The 19024-nt window shown below is 37.7% G+C and overlaps 2 protein-coding genes across 3 annotated transcripts in view; one reads left to right on the forward strand and one right to left on the reverse strand.

Moving 5' to 3' along the window:
* lrrc40 (leucine rich repeat containing 40) overlaps positions 1–12164 on the forward strand; it is a 132148-nt gene extending 119984 nt beyond the window's left edge. The window contains exons 12-15 of the mRNA XM_067990338.1: positions 952–1062; positions 3165–3242; positions 6559–6744; positions 9200–12164. Of these exons, the coding sequence (XP_067846439.1) occupies positions 952–1062; positions 3165–3242; positions 6559–6744; positions 9200–9305 (481 nt within the window). The 3' untranslated portion in view covers positions 9306–12164. The remainder of the gene's footprint in view (positions 1–951; positions 1063–3164; positions 3243–6558; positions 6745–9199) is intronic.
* Positions 12165–17090: 4926 nt separating this feature from the next.
* The window catches only part of lrrc7 (leucine rich repeat containing 7), a 231913-nt gene continuing 229979 nt past the window's right edge, over positions 17091–19024 (reverse strand). For both annotated transcript variants that reach the window (XM_067989712.1, XM_067989711.1), the window contains one exon: positions 17091–17198. In XM_067989712.1, the coding sequence (XP_067845813.1) occupies positions 17091–17198 (108 nt within the window). The remainder of the gene's footprint in view (positions 17199–19024) is intronic.

Below are 19024 nucleotides of genomic sequence, written 5' to 3' on the forward strand. Positions count from 1 at the left end.
TCACCTGATCACTATCTAATGCCTGAAGTGCATGCGTGTGCACGTGGAATGAGGACAGGACAGATTTGGACTTGACTGTGATATTGCCAACTGTCAAATGACCTACCAGCACTCACTATAATGGGACATATTAAGAATGGTACCTTGGTTAAGGAACCAGAGGGTATCCAATACCTGTGGAACATTACACCAATAGGAGTCAGTGCATTCAGGGGAGGAAGGAGAGGGAATAAAATTACAAAGGAGGGAATAAATCTTAGTAAAGCTGTTCCTGACATTTGAGTAAACTAACATGAGCAGGTTTGTTTGAAAGCTTAATAATGACCAGCCCAGGGTGCATTGAATCCAAAGGTTAATGTCACCACTGAAATGACACTGTCATTGAACCATATTTGTTCCTCTTGGTTGCCATGTCAGATTGGGTAGCTCTTTCAAGTTGGTTCCTTTGAAGTCATCAACACTCACTGTATTTAAACCAACAATGAATGTCCTCATGATTTTTAATATAAGAATTGATCATAATTCTGGATACTATTTTGAACTTTAAAAGCATTGTTGATGAGACACTCTGTGTATCATTCACTTTGATTTTAATTTCTATTTTCCAAAAATGCTGATTATTGTAGAAACTTTGCACAGTACAATGCAACAAATTGTTGGGTTTCTATTTTGATAAAATTACAAATTGTGGTAATGGATATTTTTTCTTAACAGTTGCTTCAAAATTGCACTGTTAAGAAAGCTGTACTTGAGTTGTCTGTCTAAACTCTGGCTGTAGATCTAAAATTTATAGTTGTTTTTGGTGGGGTGAGAAAGAAAGAAAAATTGGGTTGATTCCATTCAATGCAACAAAGATTAAATGTGAAAAACTAATCAAAGCATGTTGTGTTCTTTCGATAAAGCTGCTGCGATGATGCCTATAGCATTATTAAATATTATCTTACTGTACAGGATTACAGAACTTAAGGCCACAGTCACTGATGTAAATCTTGGTTTCAACAAGCTCAGTTCTGTTTCCTTAGAGCTTTGCACACTGGAGTGCCTGCTACATCTGGATCTTAGGTATGCTGTGTACTTGCACGTTGTTTTGTATTTTTGTTACCATTTCATTTGTGACTTTGGGGCTAAATAAATCCATCCTTTTCACTGGAAATTAGCTTTCTATTTCTTCACTGCCCTTAGTTCTGAGGCTGAAAGTCCACATGTGCCGGTGCCACATTTTAAATCATGCAGGAAACATACTAGAGTAGTGAAGGAAGGAGAAGATTCAACCACATCACCCCAAGATGACCCTGCCAAGAATGACAAAAAATAAAACTCATCGTAGGTGAATCCTAAGTGTAAATTCCACACTCTGGAATTTGGTCTGTAGCCACATTCTTGATCTCAGCTGTGACATAAATGGAAGCTAGTGCTTCCCCATTGGGGATGCATCTGCGGGGATTCTCTCCAGACCACTCTTGTGTACAACCAAGCAACTGGTTAGAATGGGCTTTTCAAAGGGATTGGAAGCAGATCAAAACAAAGGAGCTTTGGGGCAGAAGGCAATAAAAAGACCAAGTATGATTTTTGATCCCTCAACTGGTCTTTCTGCTTTGATAATAGCAATAAAAGCTGTATAGTTTTTAATTTTCTCAAGAAAGTTGCATGATTTTACTTTTTTGGTTCATAGTATTTTCAAACTAAGTTTATATTTATTCTACTTCACCTAAAGAGTCAATTTTTTGGAAATTGTGCCTAAATTCTATCATGATAGTCTTACGGAGTGATGGGATTTGTATTTGTGATCCTTCATTTGCCAGGATGTCAGTTCCAGCCGTACTGCATCGGAGTGGTTTTTAATTTACTGGGAACCAGGCACTTCCATATAATGAGGGAAGAAAAAATAGAGGAAGAGCCATCTCTATGCCACGCTTGTGCATCTCCCAGCTTTGTCTAACGCCAACATTGGCAGAAGGCAGGACGGGGTCGAAGGCCACAGATTGTGTGTGGTTCAAAGAGAGTTAAGCAAGAAAAATATCTTCAACGAACAGGAGGCCTACCCTCACTAATCAAAATAATTAAATCAGGTGATTAAACTGCAAAAGAATATACCTAACATGATTAGACCACAGAGCTCTATGAAACCATGGAGATGAGCTTTATCAGCAGAACTGTGAGGTTCCCACCTCCAGGAACTTTTTGACAGCTCAAAACTATAGGAGTTGTAGGCTAAAATGACAGCACAGATATGAGAATTGGATACTGAAACATAATTTTAACAGTACATGGGACATCAAATCAGTATTATACAAATATAAGTTCAGCCTGGGCAAACATTCTATGATTAAGATTTTATTAAGCAAAACATGATTTTTTTGTGTAGTGTTTTAATTTGTCCTTAGAGGAGTTTTCTGCTGATTGCTGCAATGCCTTTGTTATAAAGTGACTGATAAGACATTCATGACCTTTATAAAACACTGGTTCGGCCACAACTGGAGTATTGTGTCCAATTCTGAGCACTGCACTTTAGGAAAGATGTGAAGGCCTTGGAGAGGGTGCAGAAAAGATTTACTAGACTGGTTCCAGGGATGAGGGACTTCAGTTATGTGGATAGACTGGAGAAGCTGAGGTTGTTCTTAGAGCAGAGAAGGTTGAGAGGAGATTTGATAGAGGTATTCAAAATCATGAGGGGTCTGGACAGAGTAGATAGAAACTGTTCCCATTGGCGGAAGGGTCATAAACCTGAGGACATAGATTTAAGGTGATTGGTAAAAGAACCAAAGGTGACATGAGGAAAATCTTTTTTACGCAGCGAATGGTTATGATCTAGAATGCACTGCATGAGGGGTTGGTGGAGGCAGATTCAATCATGCCTTGCAAAAGGGAATTGGATAAGTACTTGAAGGGAAAAAAATTGCAGGACTAAAGGGAAAGGGTGGGGGAATGGGACGAGTTGGATTGTTCTTGCAGAGAGCTGGCACAGGCTCAACGGGCCAAATGGCCTCCTGTGCTGTAACCATTCTATGATTCTATGACTTCCTTGCAGTAGGATTCAGAAGATTTGGTTAGTAAAGTGTTAAAATCAAATTTTTCAAAGCCTTTACTGCTTTTTGCATATAATGTTATATGATAGCTTTCTGTCACAATTACCTTACCGTAATTATTTTTCTTTTACTCCGAAGGAATAATCTTTTGACTTCGCTGCCTATGGAAATGAAAAGACTACAGCGATTGCAAACTGTAATCCTTTCTTTTAATAGGTTAGTATCTTACTTAGAAAATGAAATGTCACTATCTTCATAATATTAAAATAATATTCAAATTTTATTCTTTGGATGATGGGTTACAAATATTGCCCTTTCATTTCTTGGGGATTGGTTTGAATTTGTTTCTGTCTGCATGCAACATATAACATAGATTCTACCTGTCCTGCTGAGAAAAGCTGTATAAACAGAACATCCTTATTCAGTACAGTATTGTAGACTTGTGTACAAAGTCCAGATAACAGCATTTGGTCTTCGTGCAAATGACAACAACTTGCATTTCTATAGCACCTTAAATGTAGTAAAACGTCCTAAGGCGCCTCACAGGAGCATAATCAGACAAAATTTGACACAGAGCCAAAGGAGACATTAGGACAGGTCAAAAAGGTAGGTTTAAGGCAAGGTCTTAAAGGAGTTGGAGAGGCAGAGAGGTTTAGGGAGGGAATTTCATAGCTTGGGGCCTAGACGGCTGAAGGCACGGCCGTCAATGGTGGGGTGAAGGAAGTGGGGGATGGATGATACTCAAAGGCAAGCTGTAAGACCTAATGCCCTCTGACAATTTCACACTCACTAATTGCAAAGGTGATGATGAAACCCATTAGCCCAGGCCACACTGCTAAGGCTCCCCCATGCAGAGAGGTTTGGCTCGTCTTACTCCTTCTTGCCTCGTCCAGTTGCTTTCTTTTTCTCCTCTCTTCCTCGCCCTCCCCCCAATCCCCAAACAAGATTAGCTGGTGTAGGTAGTATTGTTGTCATAAACTATGTTAACCTAGTTTGTATGTCTGCTCATCCACCCATAGAACGGATACTTGCAGGTGATGAAGAGAAAGATGCAGAAAATACTTGCTTTATTTTGCTGTATCAATCTACATGTTTTGTAGTCACTAGGGAATTTCTCTGATACTGTTCTAGCTATACAATCCTGAGTCATTGTAGCGAAACCTTTTTTTGAACTGATCCACATAAATTTCACAAAAAGCATGGCACTCATGGGCAATTGTTTTATATAAAGGCCTAGCAGAAAATTGCTGATTGATTTTAAAGGGCCCCAATCATTTTGTTGTCAGTGGTGGATTCAGGGGAACCTTGTCTGTTGGAAATGGTTTGCATTATGAGAATGGAGCTGTGACTGGAATGTTAAAACTACTTCCTTTGGTTTGTAGATAGCCATGAAATAGAATTGTAGTAAAGGTGAATGAACAGTAGTACCATTTTTTTGTATAGCTGCTCAGAACCAAAATGTGTTTGATTTTTAGAACAGCATTTTGGCAACATTACTTTCGAAAACAAACCCAACATAAATTCCATGTCACGCTGAGCCTACTGCTACGAGCTGCACAAGAGCCATCCAGTACTCTCTGATTTCCCTTCGTACTGTGAAGGATTTCCTGTCTTTTACTCAGCAGTGGCACAAGTTGTTGCTCCATTGCATTGTATTGTTCATTTATCTTGGATTTTGTAAATGCAGTATATTTGCCTGTACATTGGTGAAGTTTCACAGATGAATTTGCCAGATTAATAACCAATATTGCCCCTCCAGTTCCTGTCCTGATTGCAGTTCAGGCAGTTCCAACTGGATTTACTTTACATTTCTCCTTTACATTGCTTCAAGAAATGTGGGTGCGGACAGGGTGGTGTAGTGGTTTAGCATACTGTTTTTCCACCTCTGAAATTGAGTTTGAGTCCAGTCAAGACTAATGGGGTGAATATCTCTTTCTGCTGGGTGTACATTACCTATGTGAAATGATTTTGGGTAGTCTCAGTAAAGTCTTAATGGATATAGTTTCAGAGCACAAAACTGCCCATGGATTGGTGTTAATTGGAAAATCAAGGATGGCTGCAAATGCCATATTAATACAGTAAGGAATACTTTTCTTGCTGCCTTGCTGTGTGCTGAACTCTAAACTGAGCATCTTTAAATCAGTTTGATACCTGGAGCAATTGCAACTGAGCAAATGCTGGATACCTGCTTAAATAAGACTTGAAGGAACAGTGCTCCTTAATTTTGACTTAATGATGGTGTTACTACTCTAAGATCATCCTGGAAAGGAGGAGAAACTCCAAAGTCGTGTTCCCCACAACAAATTGTCTCTTCCAATAACCCTCCAAGATACCCTGCGTATGTGATATTAAGATCTGTATGAGCAATTACGACCTCCAACTTAATATAGGCAAAACTAAACCAATCCTCTTCACCTCCCACAAACACTTTACGCATCCCCCCCCCCGACCTTGACGGTTGCCACCTTCGGCTTATTGCAGAAGTGTAAAATCTTGATGTATGCCTTGCCTTTGAGCTTAGATGCCTCCCCACATCCGATCTGTCACCGAGAGTTTTTTCACCTCTGCAACATAGCTTGCTTCAGCCCCCACCTCTCCCCCTCCACTGCCCAAATCCTAATCCACCTTCTTATCACTACGCGACTGGATTTCTCCAATGCTTGTTTTGCCAGACCATTTATAAACTACAACTCATCCAGAATGTCTCAGCCCAAAAAGGCACGTATCCCCATCACTACTGTTCTTGCTCCCCTAGTTTCCTGTGTTCCAAAGAATTGACTTTAGGATTCACGACCTCGCCTTCAAATCCCTCCACATCCTCACTCCCCTCCCTACCTCAGTAATTTCCTCTGGCCTTACATCCCTGCATACTTTCTCCAGTCCTCCAACACTGTTCTACTACTCATTTCCCATGCTTTCCTCTCCCCAGTTCGTGGTTGCCCCTTCAGCCATCTTGCCCCCATCCTTTAGAACCCCTTCCCTCAGCATCTCCACCTTGCCAGCTCTGCCCTGACTTATAAAAACATCTTTAAGACCCTCCTCTTCAATCATACTTTTGCCCCAATCTGACCCGCTCTTCCCCCTCCCCTGCCCACTCACTATCCACTGCCCTGTAAGGCATTCTGAAACATCTCTTTGTATGCAGTGAGCACTGTAGAAATGTAACTTGTGTTGGAATGCATGGTTGTAGTATTTGTGAGCAGAAAGATCTGCTTATTTAATTTTTTAGATGTGTTACTGTAATGCCATACCAAATCTATACTAAAATAGCCCAACTGTAGGGGGGCCAGGTTCAAAAATGTTGGTCTTGGTAATTGAGTAAGATCTGGTCAGTTATTTGAAAAATTGCTGAGTTAAATTTAAGTGTAAATTGATTAACCAGGGTATGTGTATCAAATCATTAAAACTTTGGTTACTTTATGGCATTTTGCTCTTTCAAACACAGTAGTAAAAACTTTCATGAATATACATTTCACTGGGATTTGTTTTCTTTGATTTCCTGTTCAGCACTAGTTTTGTATTCTATCCTCAGGTTTAAAGAGTTCCCTGATGCCTTATACCATGTCCCAGCACTGGAAACTATTCTTATCAATAATAATCAGGTTAGGTCAATTGATGCTATCCAGCTGATGAAGCTTGACAAACTGACCACACTGGACATGCAGAACAATGATCTAATGCAGGTTCCACCAGAGCTGGGGAGCTGCATAAGCCTAAGGTAAATACTTGCAAATATTGTAAAATAAATTTTCTTCACAGCTTTTTAAAAAAAGTTATTTATATAGATATCTGTCTAGCTAATCTGTTTTTAGCATCAATATTATTTTGTGCTGTAACTGTGAAATGCAGTTCCTGCTAAAAAGGTATCATATGGTTTTAAATATAGATATGTGTGGTATTATATTTTGGTAGGAAGAATAAGGGGGCCACATACTGCTTGGATAATAAGAGTCTATATGGGGTAGAGGAGCAGAGGGATCTGGGGCTACAGATACACAAATCACTAAAAGTAGTGACGCAGGTTAATAAGGCCATTAAAAACAGCAAGGCAGGTTAATAAGGCCATAAAAATTATCCAAGCACTGGGGTACATTTCTAGAGGGATAAAACTGAAAAGCAGAGAAGTTATGTTAAATTGTATAGGACCTTGATTAGACCACACTTGAAGTACTGTGAACAGTTCTGGTCTCCATATTATAAAAATGGATATAGAGGCACTGGAGAAGGTACAAAAAAGATTTACTAGGATGATACCAGAACTGAGAGGTTATACATATCAGGAAAGATGAACAGGCTGGGGCTCTTTTCTCTAGAAAAGAGAAGACTCAGAGGTGACCTGATAGAGGTCTTTAAGATTATGATAGGGTAGAGAAGATGTTTCCACTTGCAGAGGAGACCAGAATTAGGGGCCATAAATATAAGATAGTCACTAATAAATACAATAGGGAATTCAGGAGAAACTTCTTTACCCAGAGAGCGGTTAGAATTTGGAACTCGCTACCACAAGGAGTAGTTGAGGCGACTTGCATTGATGCATTTAAGGGGAAGCTACATAAACACGAGGGAGAAAGGAATAGAAGGATATGTTGTTAGGGTTAGATGAAGTAGAGGGAGGAGGCTCATGTGGAGCATAAACACCGCATGGACCTGCTGGGCCGAATGGCCTGTTTCTTTGCTGTATATTCTATGTAAAAGACACAACTGAGATACAAAGACATGGTTATTAAAAAGATACTTTTGAAATGGGTAAAAAGATAGAATTACAATTCAAGCTACTAATGTGGATTTATCCACTTTTAGATGGTTTTGGCTGGTTCAAAATGTGGCAATATGGTAAAAATGCACCTCTGTTATGATTCACCAGATGCTCATACAGTACCTTTTTTTTAGTTTTTGGAGATTTAAATGCCTAGCAATTTATTTTAACGTATATTTGTTCTTGGATGTGGGTGATGCTAGCAAGGCTATATGTTTTGCCCATGCCTAGTTTCTTTGGGAAGATGCTTTCTCCTTGAACAACGGTGTTAGGTAGGGAATTCCAGGATTTTAACTCGATGATTAAGGAGTGGCAATATATGCCAAAGTGAAGATGGTGTGTGCCTTGGAGGCGATGGTGTTTCCACAACATTGCTGCTCTTGTCCTTCTCAGTGGTAAATATTGCAGGGAAGGGGAGGTGCTGTTCAAATAATCTCGGTGAGTTGCTGCAGTGCATCCTGTAAATAGCACATACTGCAGCCACAGTACAATGATGATGGAGTGACTGGATATTGAGTTCAGTGGCGGGGCGCCAATCAAGTAATTGCACACAAAAAATTTGCATGATTAATCCACGAACTCTTATAATTTATGTGATGCAGTTTAGAGAATTTAATTATCTGGTTGTATGGTTAGTGGTGGCATTTAGGTACAAAATATAATTTCTAAAAATGTTTTTTCTGTAATCTATTTCAAGAATTCTAAACAGTCACGGTCATTTCTAGAGGATTGACATCAAGTAAATTACTGGCATAATTGAATTATCAATAAATGATGGAAGATGCAAAATCCAAATTTTACTTAAAAGGGAAAAAAATCAAATAATTGAGAGCATGTTCTTTCTTATATCTGCATTTAAATCTCTACTGTTTGTAGAATCTATTTGGGAAAACTGTAAAAATCAAAGGAGCAATTTTCAAATAAACTTAAATATGAAACTTAAGCTGCTGTCTATACAAAATAATTAAGTGGGATAGATCTAATGAGAGTAACTTCAGTGGACTCCTCATCATGGATAATGTGGCAACAGTGAATTAGAGTTGAAATGTGCATATCACTTAGTAGGCCATGGGTTTACACCCACAGTTCTCCACACCTCTGACTTCCCAATCCCTGTTGCCAGTCTCTGTCATGAAGTATGCAGTAGAGATCCAGGCACTTCTGTGCAGGGAGGTAAAATTAAGGATGACTATGAGATTGCTAAACCACTGTAGTGTCTCCTAGCAGATTTCCTTCTCACCCTCCAGTCTCTGCCTTTTTCAATTAATGTTCCAATTGGATCTCCTTGTACCAAAGTTTTTTCTTCTCTTCCCCCTCCCCCATGAATTCCACAGTATGTTGTATAATAAGAACACATCTGACTGTATGAGGTGTATATTTTCTAGTGTACAAATGTGCCGCCTTGTCTTTCTTGTAGAACTCTCCTACTTGAAGGAAACCCATTTCGTAATCCAAGGGCAGCTATCTTGGCCAGAGGAACGACCGCAGTCCTGGAATATCTTAGAAGCCGCATTCCTACATGAATCTGTGGCTGGAAGAAGGGAGATTACACTTCTAATGGTGTTAAAATTGTTAAACAGTTTAATCAGGATTAAACATTTTGGGGTTTTGGTGGGAAATTTAGATTGTTCCATAGTATCAATCTGTTTGCTATGTTTTCTAGATTACTTTTGCATTTACAGGTTTAAAGCTGAGTCCCGTGGCCTGATTTCAGTGCAGGTTGAATATATTGTACATGTTTTATTTGAATAAGAAATTATTGTCTGGGTATCAACTTTCATTTAACATGGGTATAAGTTCTCAACACATTTGCATTGCATGCCAAAATGATTAAGTGTACTTCACTGCAACACATGAATGAATCCTTTTAATGTAATACATGTATATTACTGGTTTATGCCTCCACTGAACTATGAAATGAACTTTTTTCTGAAACTTTCAGGATAGAAGTGCTTCTAATTTTTTTTGTACATTGCATTGCTAGAATATCTTAAAAGCCACGTTCCTATGTAAATCTGTAGTTGGGGAGTACCAGTTTTGAAATATGCTCTATTCTTAAAAAAAAAATGTGATTCAAAGTTATTTTTTCTTTTTATTTTGCTGTATCCTGCTAGTTTTGGATGCTTCGCGTTACATTATCGTATCAATCTATAATGCCTATGTTGGGCAGGTTGAAATTTGTCAAAACTTATTTTTAAAAAAATTGAGCCAAATGTGTTTGTATATAGGACAGATGGTTTATTCCAAATAAACCGCTTGTGACATATATGTGCAAGTTTTCCAGTCAGTGGGACTCTGGGCTTTTTTGTGAACCCTGCTGTCTTTTTTTTAAAAGCCTTTAAAGTCCAGTTTTAACTTTTAAAAAAAAAATCAGATATTGCTTGATGTGTATTGCAGTTTATTTTGTACTGAATCTGACTGTATTTGTCAGTTTCCCAGTAGTTTAAAGATAATGTTATCATCTCTGAGCCATACAGACCAGGAACGCTATAAATTAGTTCCCTAGTCTGTTGAGTTAGGTGATCTGTGCAGGGATGGAGGTAAAGGTGCGACCGTTGGCTGCACTGCCCCAAGTTAGAAAAATCAGGCTTCCTGCTCCCGATTGCTATCCAGTGGATCCCACTAAAACTCAAAATAAGTTTCGACAAATTTCAAGGAATACCTGCCCAACACAGGCGTTATAGAGTGATACGATAATATAACGTGAAGCATCCAAAACTGACAGAATACAGCAAAAGGTGTGTGGATATAAGGTGAGGAAACTACTGTGATGGCCTACACGACTGAATAACTTTGTAACATTCATTGTCCAAATATTAACGGGAGACCTGCATCCATGGAGTTGTACTCCAGTAAAGGAGTTAATGCCTTCGGCGGAGAAAGGGTGGAAAGGAGAAAAATACTTTTCTAATGGTGAAGATTGTATAATAGATGTCATAGACCCGCAGAGAGATTAACTTGTAGGAAAGTCTGAATGAAGTGAAATAATCTTATTTTTAAATTTGATACAAAATATTCCATTGCAAACCTTAAAGAAATAGCTGTCCTCTTTGACTGTAAAATTCAATGCTGTTCTACTAAACCTACTTAATTTTGGACTTAAGATCTTAGGTTCAAGCACCAGCCTGGGCTTAGTAAGCTTATCTCAGCCAAGGAAGGAGTTGGTATGCCTCACTTGGGAGAGTTAGTGGAGGGCTGCCAGCACCCGTGGAACCATACCCTAGCAAGAGTTGAAAACTTAGAATAAAAATGTTGGTGTGACTTATGTTGAGTACATCAATTTTGGGTGCATCTTGACAATTCAACTAGCTTCATTAACTGGTATTCTAAAAAGAGTGTTAATTGTCTTATAGAAGTTAATTCTCCTCAAATTGCCACGCCTAATTCACACTCTCTTCACATCTAAAAACACCTGTTACTGTGAACTTTGACATTCCTGCTGTACTGTGTTGCTTTATTTGTGATGATATGCCTACACAATCCTGTTCTACTGGAGCAGAATTCTAAATGAGAATGATTTGTACCTTAGGTTGTTTGTGAAATTCAGCAACTGAACTCTTAAGTGTAGTCGTAACTGTGCTTGAGTTCAGTTGTTGAGACTGGCTTTTGTTGAGGAAGTTGATCAGAATCATAAAGTGCTGTTAAAAGAATGGTCTTGGCACAATGAGTTGTCTGGCAGTAATATTTTTTTCTTATTTAAAAAAAGCTTGAAAATCTGGTGTCCAACATACCAGCTGTACAGCAGAATTTTGAATACTGTTCCAGGGATCAAGCCTTGAAAACACCCTAATGTAGTGATATAGCCACATGATGATTTTTGTAAATTACTAGTGTTGCTCAAACATATATTGGCAGCCTAATATTTTAGCGAAACAAAACTAACTTGTTTGATTCATCAACTGAAAAATAAATTCCAGTCCACCTAACGCCTATTTTAGTAGAAAATTGGAGCAGTCCAATGTCTTCCAAACTACTGTACTGATCTCTGCTGTTCCTCATTTAACATTACTAACTTTAGGTTTGGAGATGACTGGTGACAATTTTCTTATGTAGCTCTACTTTGTAGGTTGCATTTGACATTGTAATGCAATGCTATCAAGTTATGCTATTGTTTGATGTATAAAAATGTTTTTTGTTCTGAAATAGCAATTTTGTTTTCTGCACATTTTGTAAAATCTTGATCTTTCTAAGCAATGCTCTTATGCTAAAATTATGAATGGCAAGTATATCAGTGCATAAATAAACTATAACTTCAACTGCAATTTCATTATAATGTAATTTTTGTGGCTGTGTATACTTTATGATTCAAATGAAATTTTATTTTAGGGATTTAAGTATGGAACAAAATATGAGTTTTTCATAAGTGTCATGTCCTGGTATAATTGACATTAAAGACTTCATTATTGAGTTATACTATTGATTCGAGTAAATGCATCACTGGGTGTAGTATTGAGCCATAAAGACCAGAAAAGTCTCCGGTTTGATTCTTGGTCTGCAGAGTAAACTGATCTTAGGATCAGGAACAGAAATCTTGGCTGATTTGGTGCCCCAACACTGGCCTGCCTGCGATTAGGTAACTGAGTACAAACTTAGGATCAAATGTGGAATCCTCATGGTCTTATTGCTCATTACCACACCATGCAGTACACTTCGTGACAACGATTGGAGAAGGCCAATGATGCACTTCGTATCTGAAAATATCACTGTTATTTGGCAGAAGTGACAAGTGGTTTCTCTGGCTCATCGCCCCCTCATCCCTCCCCAACCCAAGACAGCAACAACCCTTCTTCAAGCCTGAACCTGAATTTTTGTTCTTATGAAAGCTATCAATTCTGATGTGATTTGACAGTGAACAAAAATCACTCTATTAGCTGCTCCAGAAATGCAAATCATTAACACAGTTTTATATTTTGACAATAGCATTAATACATTAAGAATTCATTAATTCAACCTAAAAATTGGGAGTTAAAAAAACAGACTATGCAATACAGCATTGGCATGATAAATCCATTTAGCAAGAGATATTTACAAGTGTGTGACAATTTAAATTAACATTTGCTCATTAAAGAGACTTCATACATTATTCAAACACTTTTTTTTAATACAGAAAAAATCCCAGAATTTCAAAGCCAAAAAATAGCTCTGTTATACTTGCATCCACATTGGAAATGAGTAGCTTGATTTCTTTTAATCTCTGGTAAAATTTCTCCAAGTATATACATACAGAATCTGCAAAATGCATTCTGAACACAGAATATACACTGTACCAATAAAATAGTGTCAATACATAAATAAAAGTGGAAGGATTAGACTTGCATGTGCATTTGAACAAACAAGTTTGTCAACTTCACTATAGTCTGAAACTAAAAACTGTAAAATCTTGTAAAGTTTTTTTTCTTTTTTGCACATAAAGCAGCTTTCAAATCCAGTAAAATATTTTTGACTACAGAAGCAGATGTTTACATTCACAATCTAAATGATTAAAACTTATTTAAATGTCATTGTTATTTACAAAATACTGCAGTTAAGAGACTAAATTTTACCATAATTTTTTTCATTTATGAATTTTGACACATACAAAAGTGACAATTTTTTCTTGTACATCAACAAAGCTGCATTTACATAAGGGTTCACTTTTACAATGCAACCTGCTCTGTAATACCTAAACCAGTGCTACTCATGCTGTGGCCATAGGCCATTTGCGTCCTATCTCCCCTTTACCCATATTTGTCAATAGACATGCTACCTCATGCACTTTGGGAGCTCCATTCAAGGCTTGCCCAACTATGGGATGTTGCCTGAGCTAGGATTCAGCATCATTCCCTTCCCTTTTCTTGCTGTCCAGCAAGAGACTGCTATTTGCAGGCAGTCTTATCCCAGCTTCCAAACAGCAAGTGAATAATATTTACTTCTACAAATTGATCCTGTAATTTTTTTTCACTCTTCCTGTGGGGAGGTGCCTTGCCTCTTTTTTAAATGACCCATCATGGCATGATTGAACTTTAGAGTTCACCATATAAGAGAGACACAGGCACAGACCATGCCCCATTACGCCATGGTATGGTGTGTTGCAAAATTCCTCAGAATAGCCTCTAAGCAAGATACAAATTGGAATTTTGGCTTTTAGTTAGAAGTTGGTGATTAACTGCAGTATTAGAACAGGAAGAAACATCTCTATATTAGAGCAAAAGATGGAATATAGACTAACACAGGACACCATTACCCTGTCAACAACAAAAGTAATTGAGATGCTTCAAATTATACTTCTGTTTCAATACATCTTGAAAAGCAAAAGAAAATTGTCATTTGAGGCAATTAATTTTGACTATTTTGAGGGCATCATACTTTGGGAAATTGTGGAAAATAATTACATTTTAGCATAATTTTAACCTTATGCAAAAATTGGCATGCTGACTCCTTTTAATTAAATACATTTTGGTGTGGAGTTACAATAGTGGAGTTAAATTGGAGCTGGTGGACCTCTGCCCATTACATCTTGAGAAGGAAAGGGGAGAAAATTGGCAAAGGCAAAAGCAAAACAAAAAGTCAGAGATACTTGACTTATCAGAAGCTGTGCAGGTGGGTACTGAATAAAAATGTTCCAATATGGATGAATCACTTCACTGTAGTAATGGTGGCATACTGAAGCTGCAGGAGCTTCATACATTGAAGGCAATATTGCACACGAGGTTTGGTAATGTGCAAAACTAATTATGACTGCATTTCATTCATAACTATATGGATTGATTTTATTTTCATTCTTGGATAAACACATTTTAATGCCACCCACCCCCCACCCCCAAAAATGTTTATTTGTCCAGGCACTGTCAGGCTACAAGTCATCTGGCACATTAATAAATTACTCAGTTACCAAAATGGAGCATGGGAGCCAGAATAAAGAAGAAAATGGGTATATTAAAGTTTTAAATCTTTTAGGACAAGATGAGTTTTATTAGGTTAAACATGGTTATATGTCAGATTTAAAAATAAAATGAGGACAGATTGAAAATGAGTGAAAACTGGGAGAATAGTGGCAACATGGCAAAAATATAAATGTTTTAGTTAAATTGTGCGCTTAGTATTTAATAGTATTGGGTTAATATTACAGGTTTGAGTATCTTTATTACCATAATATTAGTGTTCATTTCAGTGGCTGAATATGTAAGCTGAAAATACACAAAACCAGTTGCCCATGGCAATGGGAGTTTGCCCCAAGACTTGCTGGAAGGGTTAATTTTGAATATTTGTTTTGCAACATATTTTGCATATCATCCTATCTGACTGTACATACTGCATTTTAATTTTAATAGATTACATATTGAGTGATTTACATAGGGAATACTTGATAGATACACTATAAATAAACTTCTCCCAGTGTCCTATCCTGCTGGAGGAGTTGTTTTAAAAATTATTAAATTTCTCTTTTTCACAAAATTGCACATTTGTTATTAAATCTCAGGTACTACAATATAAATTGGCATTTGTCAAAAAGTCTAATTAGAATTTCAATTATGGATTGAGCTGTTAAACTCTGCAAAAAGTACTGATCATCCAAATTTAATCGCTTTGAGCACTGACTTTCACAACTTGCAAAATTCTAAGTCATCTGCTGAAATGATAGAACATTATTTATATAATTGAATAATACAGCAGAAATAAGGAAACACAGTATCAAACAACATCTTTTCTAAAAGTTTTTAAAAAGCAGAAAACAGTTAAGTTTCTTTTTAATAGAATGGAAAATGACACTCCAACTCTCAAAGGGTTAATGGATTCTCCCACCATTATTATAAATTCAAAGGATCATTCACTGAACCAGAATATGTTAGCAAAGGTATTTTTAAAGTAAAATGAAAGAGAATGGATGCAATATTTATAGTAGCATGCTTGAGGCACAACATGAAACTTACATATAACTACCACCAAATATATCTTTACTGTACAAAGCATACTGTCTTCGTCATTGCCTGCTCCTGTCTCAAGAGCCCAGAATGGTTCAAGTAAGCTTAGTCCATGAGCTATATCATTTATATACCTGTTGACTGTTTAAATCCAACCACATATGGTGAAATGAGGCAAACTTGAGACTTTGCACTGGTACCCATTCTTCCCTGGAGGTATACAGACCACATCGAAGGGCAGTTGCAGGGTCAGGGCAAGCTTTTGCTAATGTTACATTTATGGTATAAAACCCATAGGAGTACAGTTTCAGTTCTGGTGCTGGTCTGTGCATGTGTCGATATGTGGGTATTTGGAAAGAGAAGAAAGGGGTATACTGTCAATTCTTGTATTGGTGTATACATCTGTGTGCATGGTGGGGCTTGAAGGGTTATAGTGCCAAGTTCGTTCTGTGTAGCACACATGCAGCCTAAATTCAATTCTTTCTCATAAATGTTAAAAGGGGAGGACAGTCTAATGGGATAAATCTTTGTTTAGAGTTCTACCTTATAAGTCTGCTCATGAATAACATATTGATAAAAATGTTTTTTAAAAAATCAAAACACATTTTTATCTATTATTTTTGAAAAAACAATGGGGTAGTACTTTGAACAAAAACTCCCCTTTCCCCTGCCCCGACTTCCCTTCCCTTTTAAGTGTTTGTTATAAAGAAAGGCAATAGAAAAGCCAGAAGGAGGACACTTTTCTTGCCTCATTTTGCAGATATGTATAAAAGCATCTTATAATTCCTACCTTATAGTCATTTTTTGGATTGGATTTCATGGAACAGATGACATCATTTGTTGAACCCTCCTTCATGTCCAAATTCTCTTTCAGAAATTGATTGATAAGAAAATAGCTTTAAATTTCTCAGTACACAATTCACTGCATTTGTTGATGCATTTTTGCTTTTTACAAAAAAAAGGCATATACAAGTTTGAGGCAGTGTTTAATGGTGGTGCAATTCCTAAAGAGCATGTGTGCTTTTGGTGCTCAGGTACTTAACAAAAACCCACTCTGAGAATGAATGATTATATATATATTATATATAATATATATATCTAGCTATATATATATATAAACATTTGCACCAAATGACCTGCCATTTCACAGCCTCTAGCTGACAGGATGTAAAGTCACCACATAAACAACAATCTCATAAATGATAAATTTGTGAAGATAAAATACTAAACATTGTAATACTGGCAGATAAATATCTTAGTAATAAGTTTGGCACAAGTGTTGCCATTGGTCCAGCAATTGGCAAAAAAATTGGAAAAAAATTGCCTGGCTTTCCTCACACAGGAAGCTGCAGTAAAGGATTTCAATCTTATGTCAAACATTTTTCTACAGAAAAATCAGTAAAAGTTCTAGGTTGGAATCTCACGTTGGATTATCAGATCCACTGTGTTCTGGAAACTCTTAAGAAGCGAGACTGCCTTCTCATGTTCCATGTGTATAAAGTTGTGTCCATTGGCCTGCAACAAAGGAAAAGCACATATATTTATAAAGAATAAGTGAAGAGACTATTCATAATCTATATTGTGTTTTCTGTGATCATGAAGATGAGTGCTGTTAACTGGGGCTTGCAACACATTCCCATTTTCAGCATCTAGTGTTATGATTAAACGCCTCCAGGTTTGATACAGCACAGATTAGATGCAGAGTAAAGCTCCCTCTATTTTGCCTGAACTATTTGCCCTCTCAACTTTAAAAGCATGCCATTTAATTTGCTAGTGTGACATTTTCCATACCAGTCATTCTTGTGGCCTTCCTAAGTGAATTTGCCAATTAGGGGCATTTTTGTGGTGCTGGCCCACACTTAGCAGGAGCTGGGTTAAAGCCCTCCAAATTCATTTCACATAAGACTCTTACAGTTGTCCCATCATTCCGGGCAGCATTCAAATCTAGGTCACTGAGGTGAAAACCATGTGCCCCCACTCAGTCCTCATTACATGATGCATATAGTCTTTGATTTTTTTACTTATAATTTTCATAATTTTTTTGTGAAGGAGAACAAGGAAAGATGAAAGGACAAATGTGCACAGCTCCTAACACACTATTTGTTTCCTTTAATATTCACAGTAGCTCTGCTGTTACTTTTTAATTAATTCTGGGGATATGGGCATCACTGACAACGTGCAGCATTTATTTTGTATCTCTAGTTGCCTTTAAGAAGGTGCGGTGAGCTGCCTTCTTGAACCGCAATAGTCTTTATGCTGAAGGTACTCCTACAATGCTGTTAGGTAGGGAATTCCAGGATTTTGACTCAACGAAGATGAAGGAACAGTGATATATGTCGAAGTCAGGATGGATGGTGTGCAACTTGATGGGGAATTTGGAGGTGATGGTGTTCCCGTGCATCTGCTGCCCTTTTCCTTCTAGGTGGTGGAGGTCATGGTTTAAGGAGGTGCTGCCGAAGAAGCTTCCTGCAGCAATGTCATGGGGCTAGGATGACTGGCCTCCCAACAACCACCTTCCTTTGTGTCAGATATGACTCCAACCACTCGAGAGTTTTGCCTCTGATCCCCATTGATTTCAGTTTGACTAGGGCTCCTTGGTGCCATACTTGGTTAAATGCTGCCTTAACATCTTGGGCAGTCAATCTCACTTAATCTCTGGAATGAAGCTTGGATCCATGTTTGGACCAAGGCTGTAATGCAGTTTGGAGTTGAGTGGTCCTGGCGGAACCCAAACTGAGCACTGGTGAGCAGATTATTTGGTGAGTAAGTGCGCTTGATAGCACTGTCGACGACTCCTTCCATCACTTTGCTCAATCTGCAGCCAGATCCTATAAAATGAACTTAACTTTATAAAGTGGACTCATCGAGTAGAAAGACAGACTTGCATTCATTTAGCACCTATCATGTCTCTGAGAAATGTGTCAAACCTTATTACATATTTTGAATTACACAGACAGTTATGTAGCAGATATTTTGCACACACAAACCCACAAAAAGAAATAATATGAATGACCATTTAATCTATTCTTTTTGGTGTTGGTCAAGGGAAGAATGTTGGTCAGGAGACTAGAAAAACTACTCTTCAAATAAAATCCACCTGAGTCTTCAGTATAGGCAGATCAGGCCTTGATTTCGCATCTCACCTAAAGGAAGGATCAGGTACATTCTGAAGTTAAAGTGCTTCCAAAGCAATATTATGTTATGCAAACAATGATGTATATTTAATGGCATAATTTTGTAACAGATTTCTTAAAAATAGGTAAGATACGGCCTCATATAATCACATGTAGCTTTCTCAGAAGCATGGCCTGTTCTAATCATCAACCTATTTGAAAAGTTTC

Source organism: Heptranchias perlo, chromosome 9 (assembly GCF_035084215.1).
Source record: "Heptranchias perlo isolate sHepPer1 chromosome 9, sHepPer1.hap1, whole genome shotgun sequence".
Taxonomy (NCBI): Eukaryota; Metazoa; Chordata; class Chondrichthyes; order Hexanchiformes; family Hexanchidae; genus Heptranchias; species Heptranchias perlo.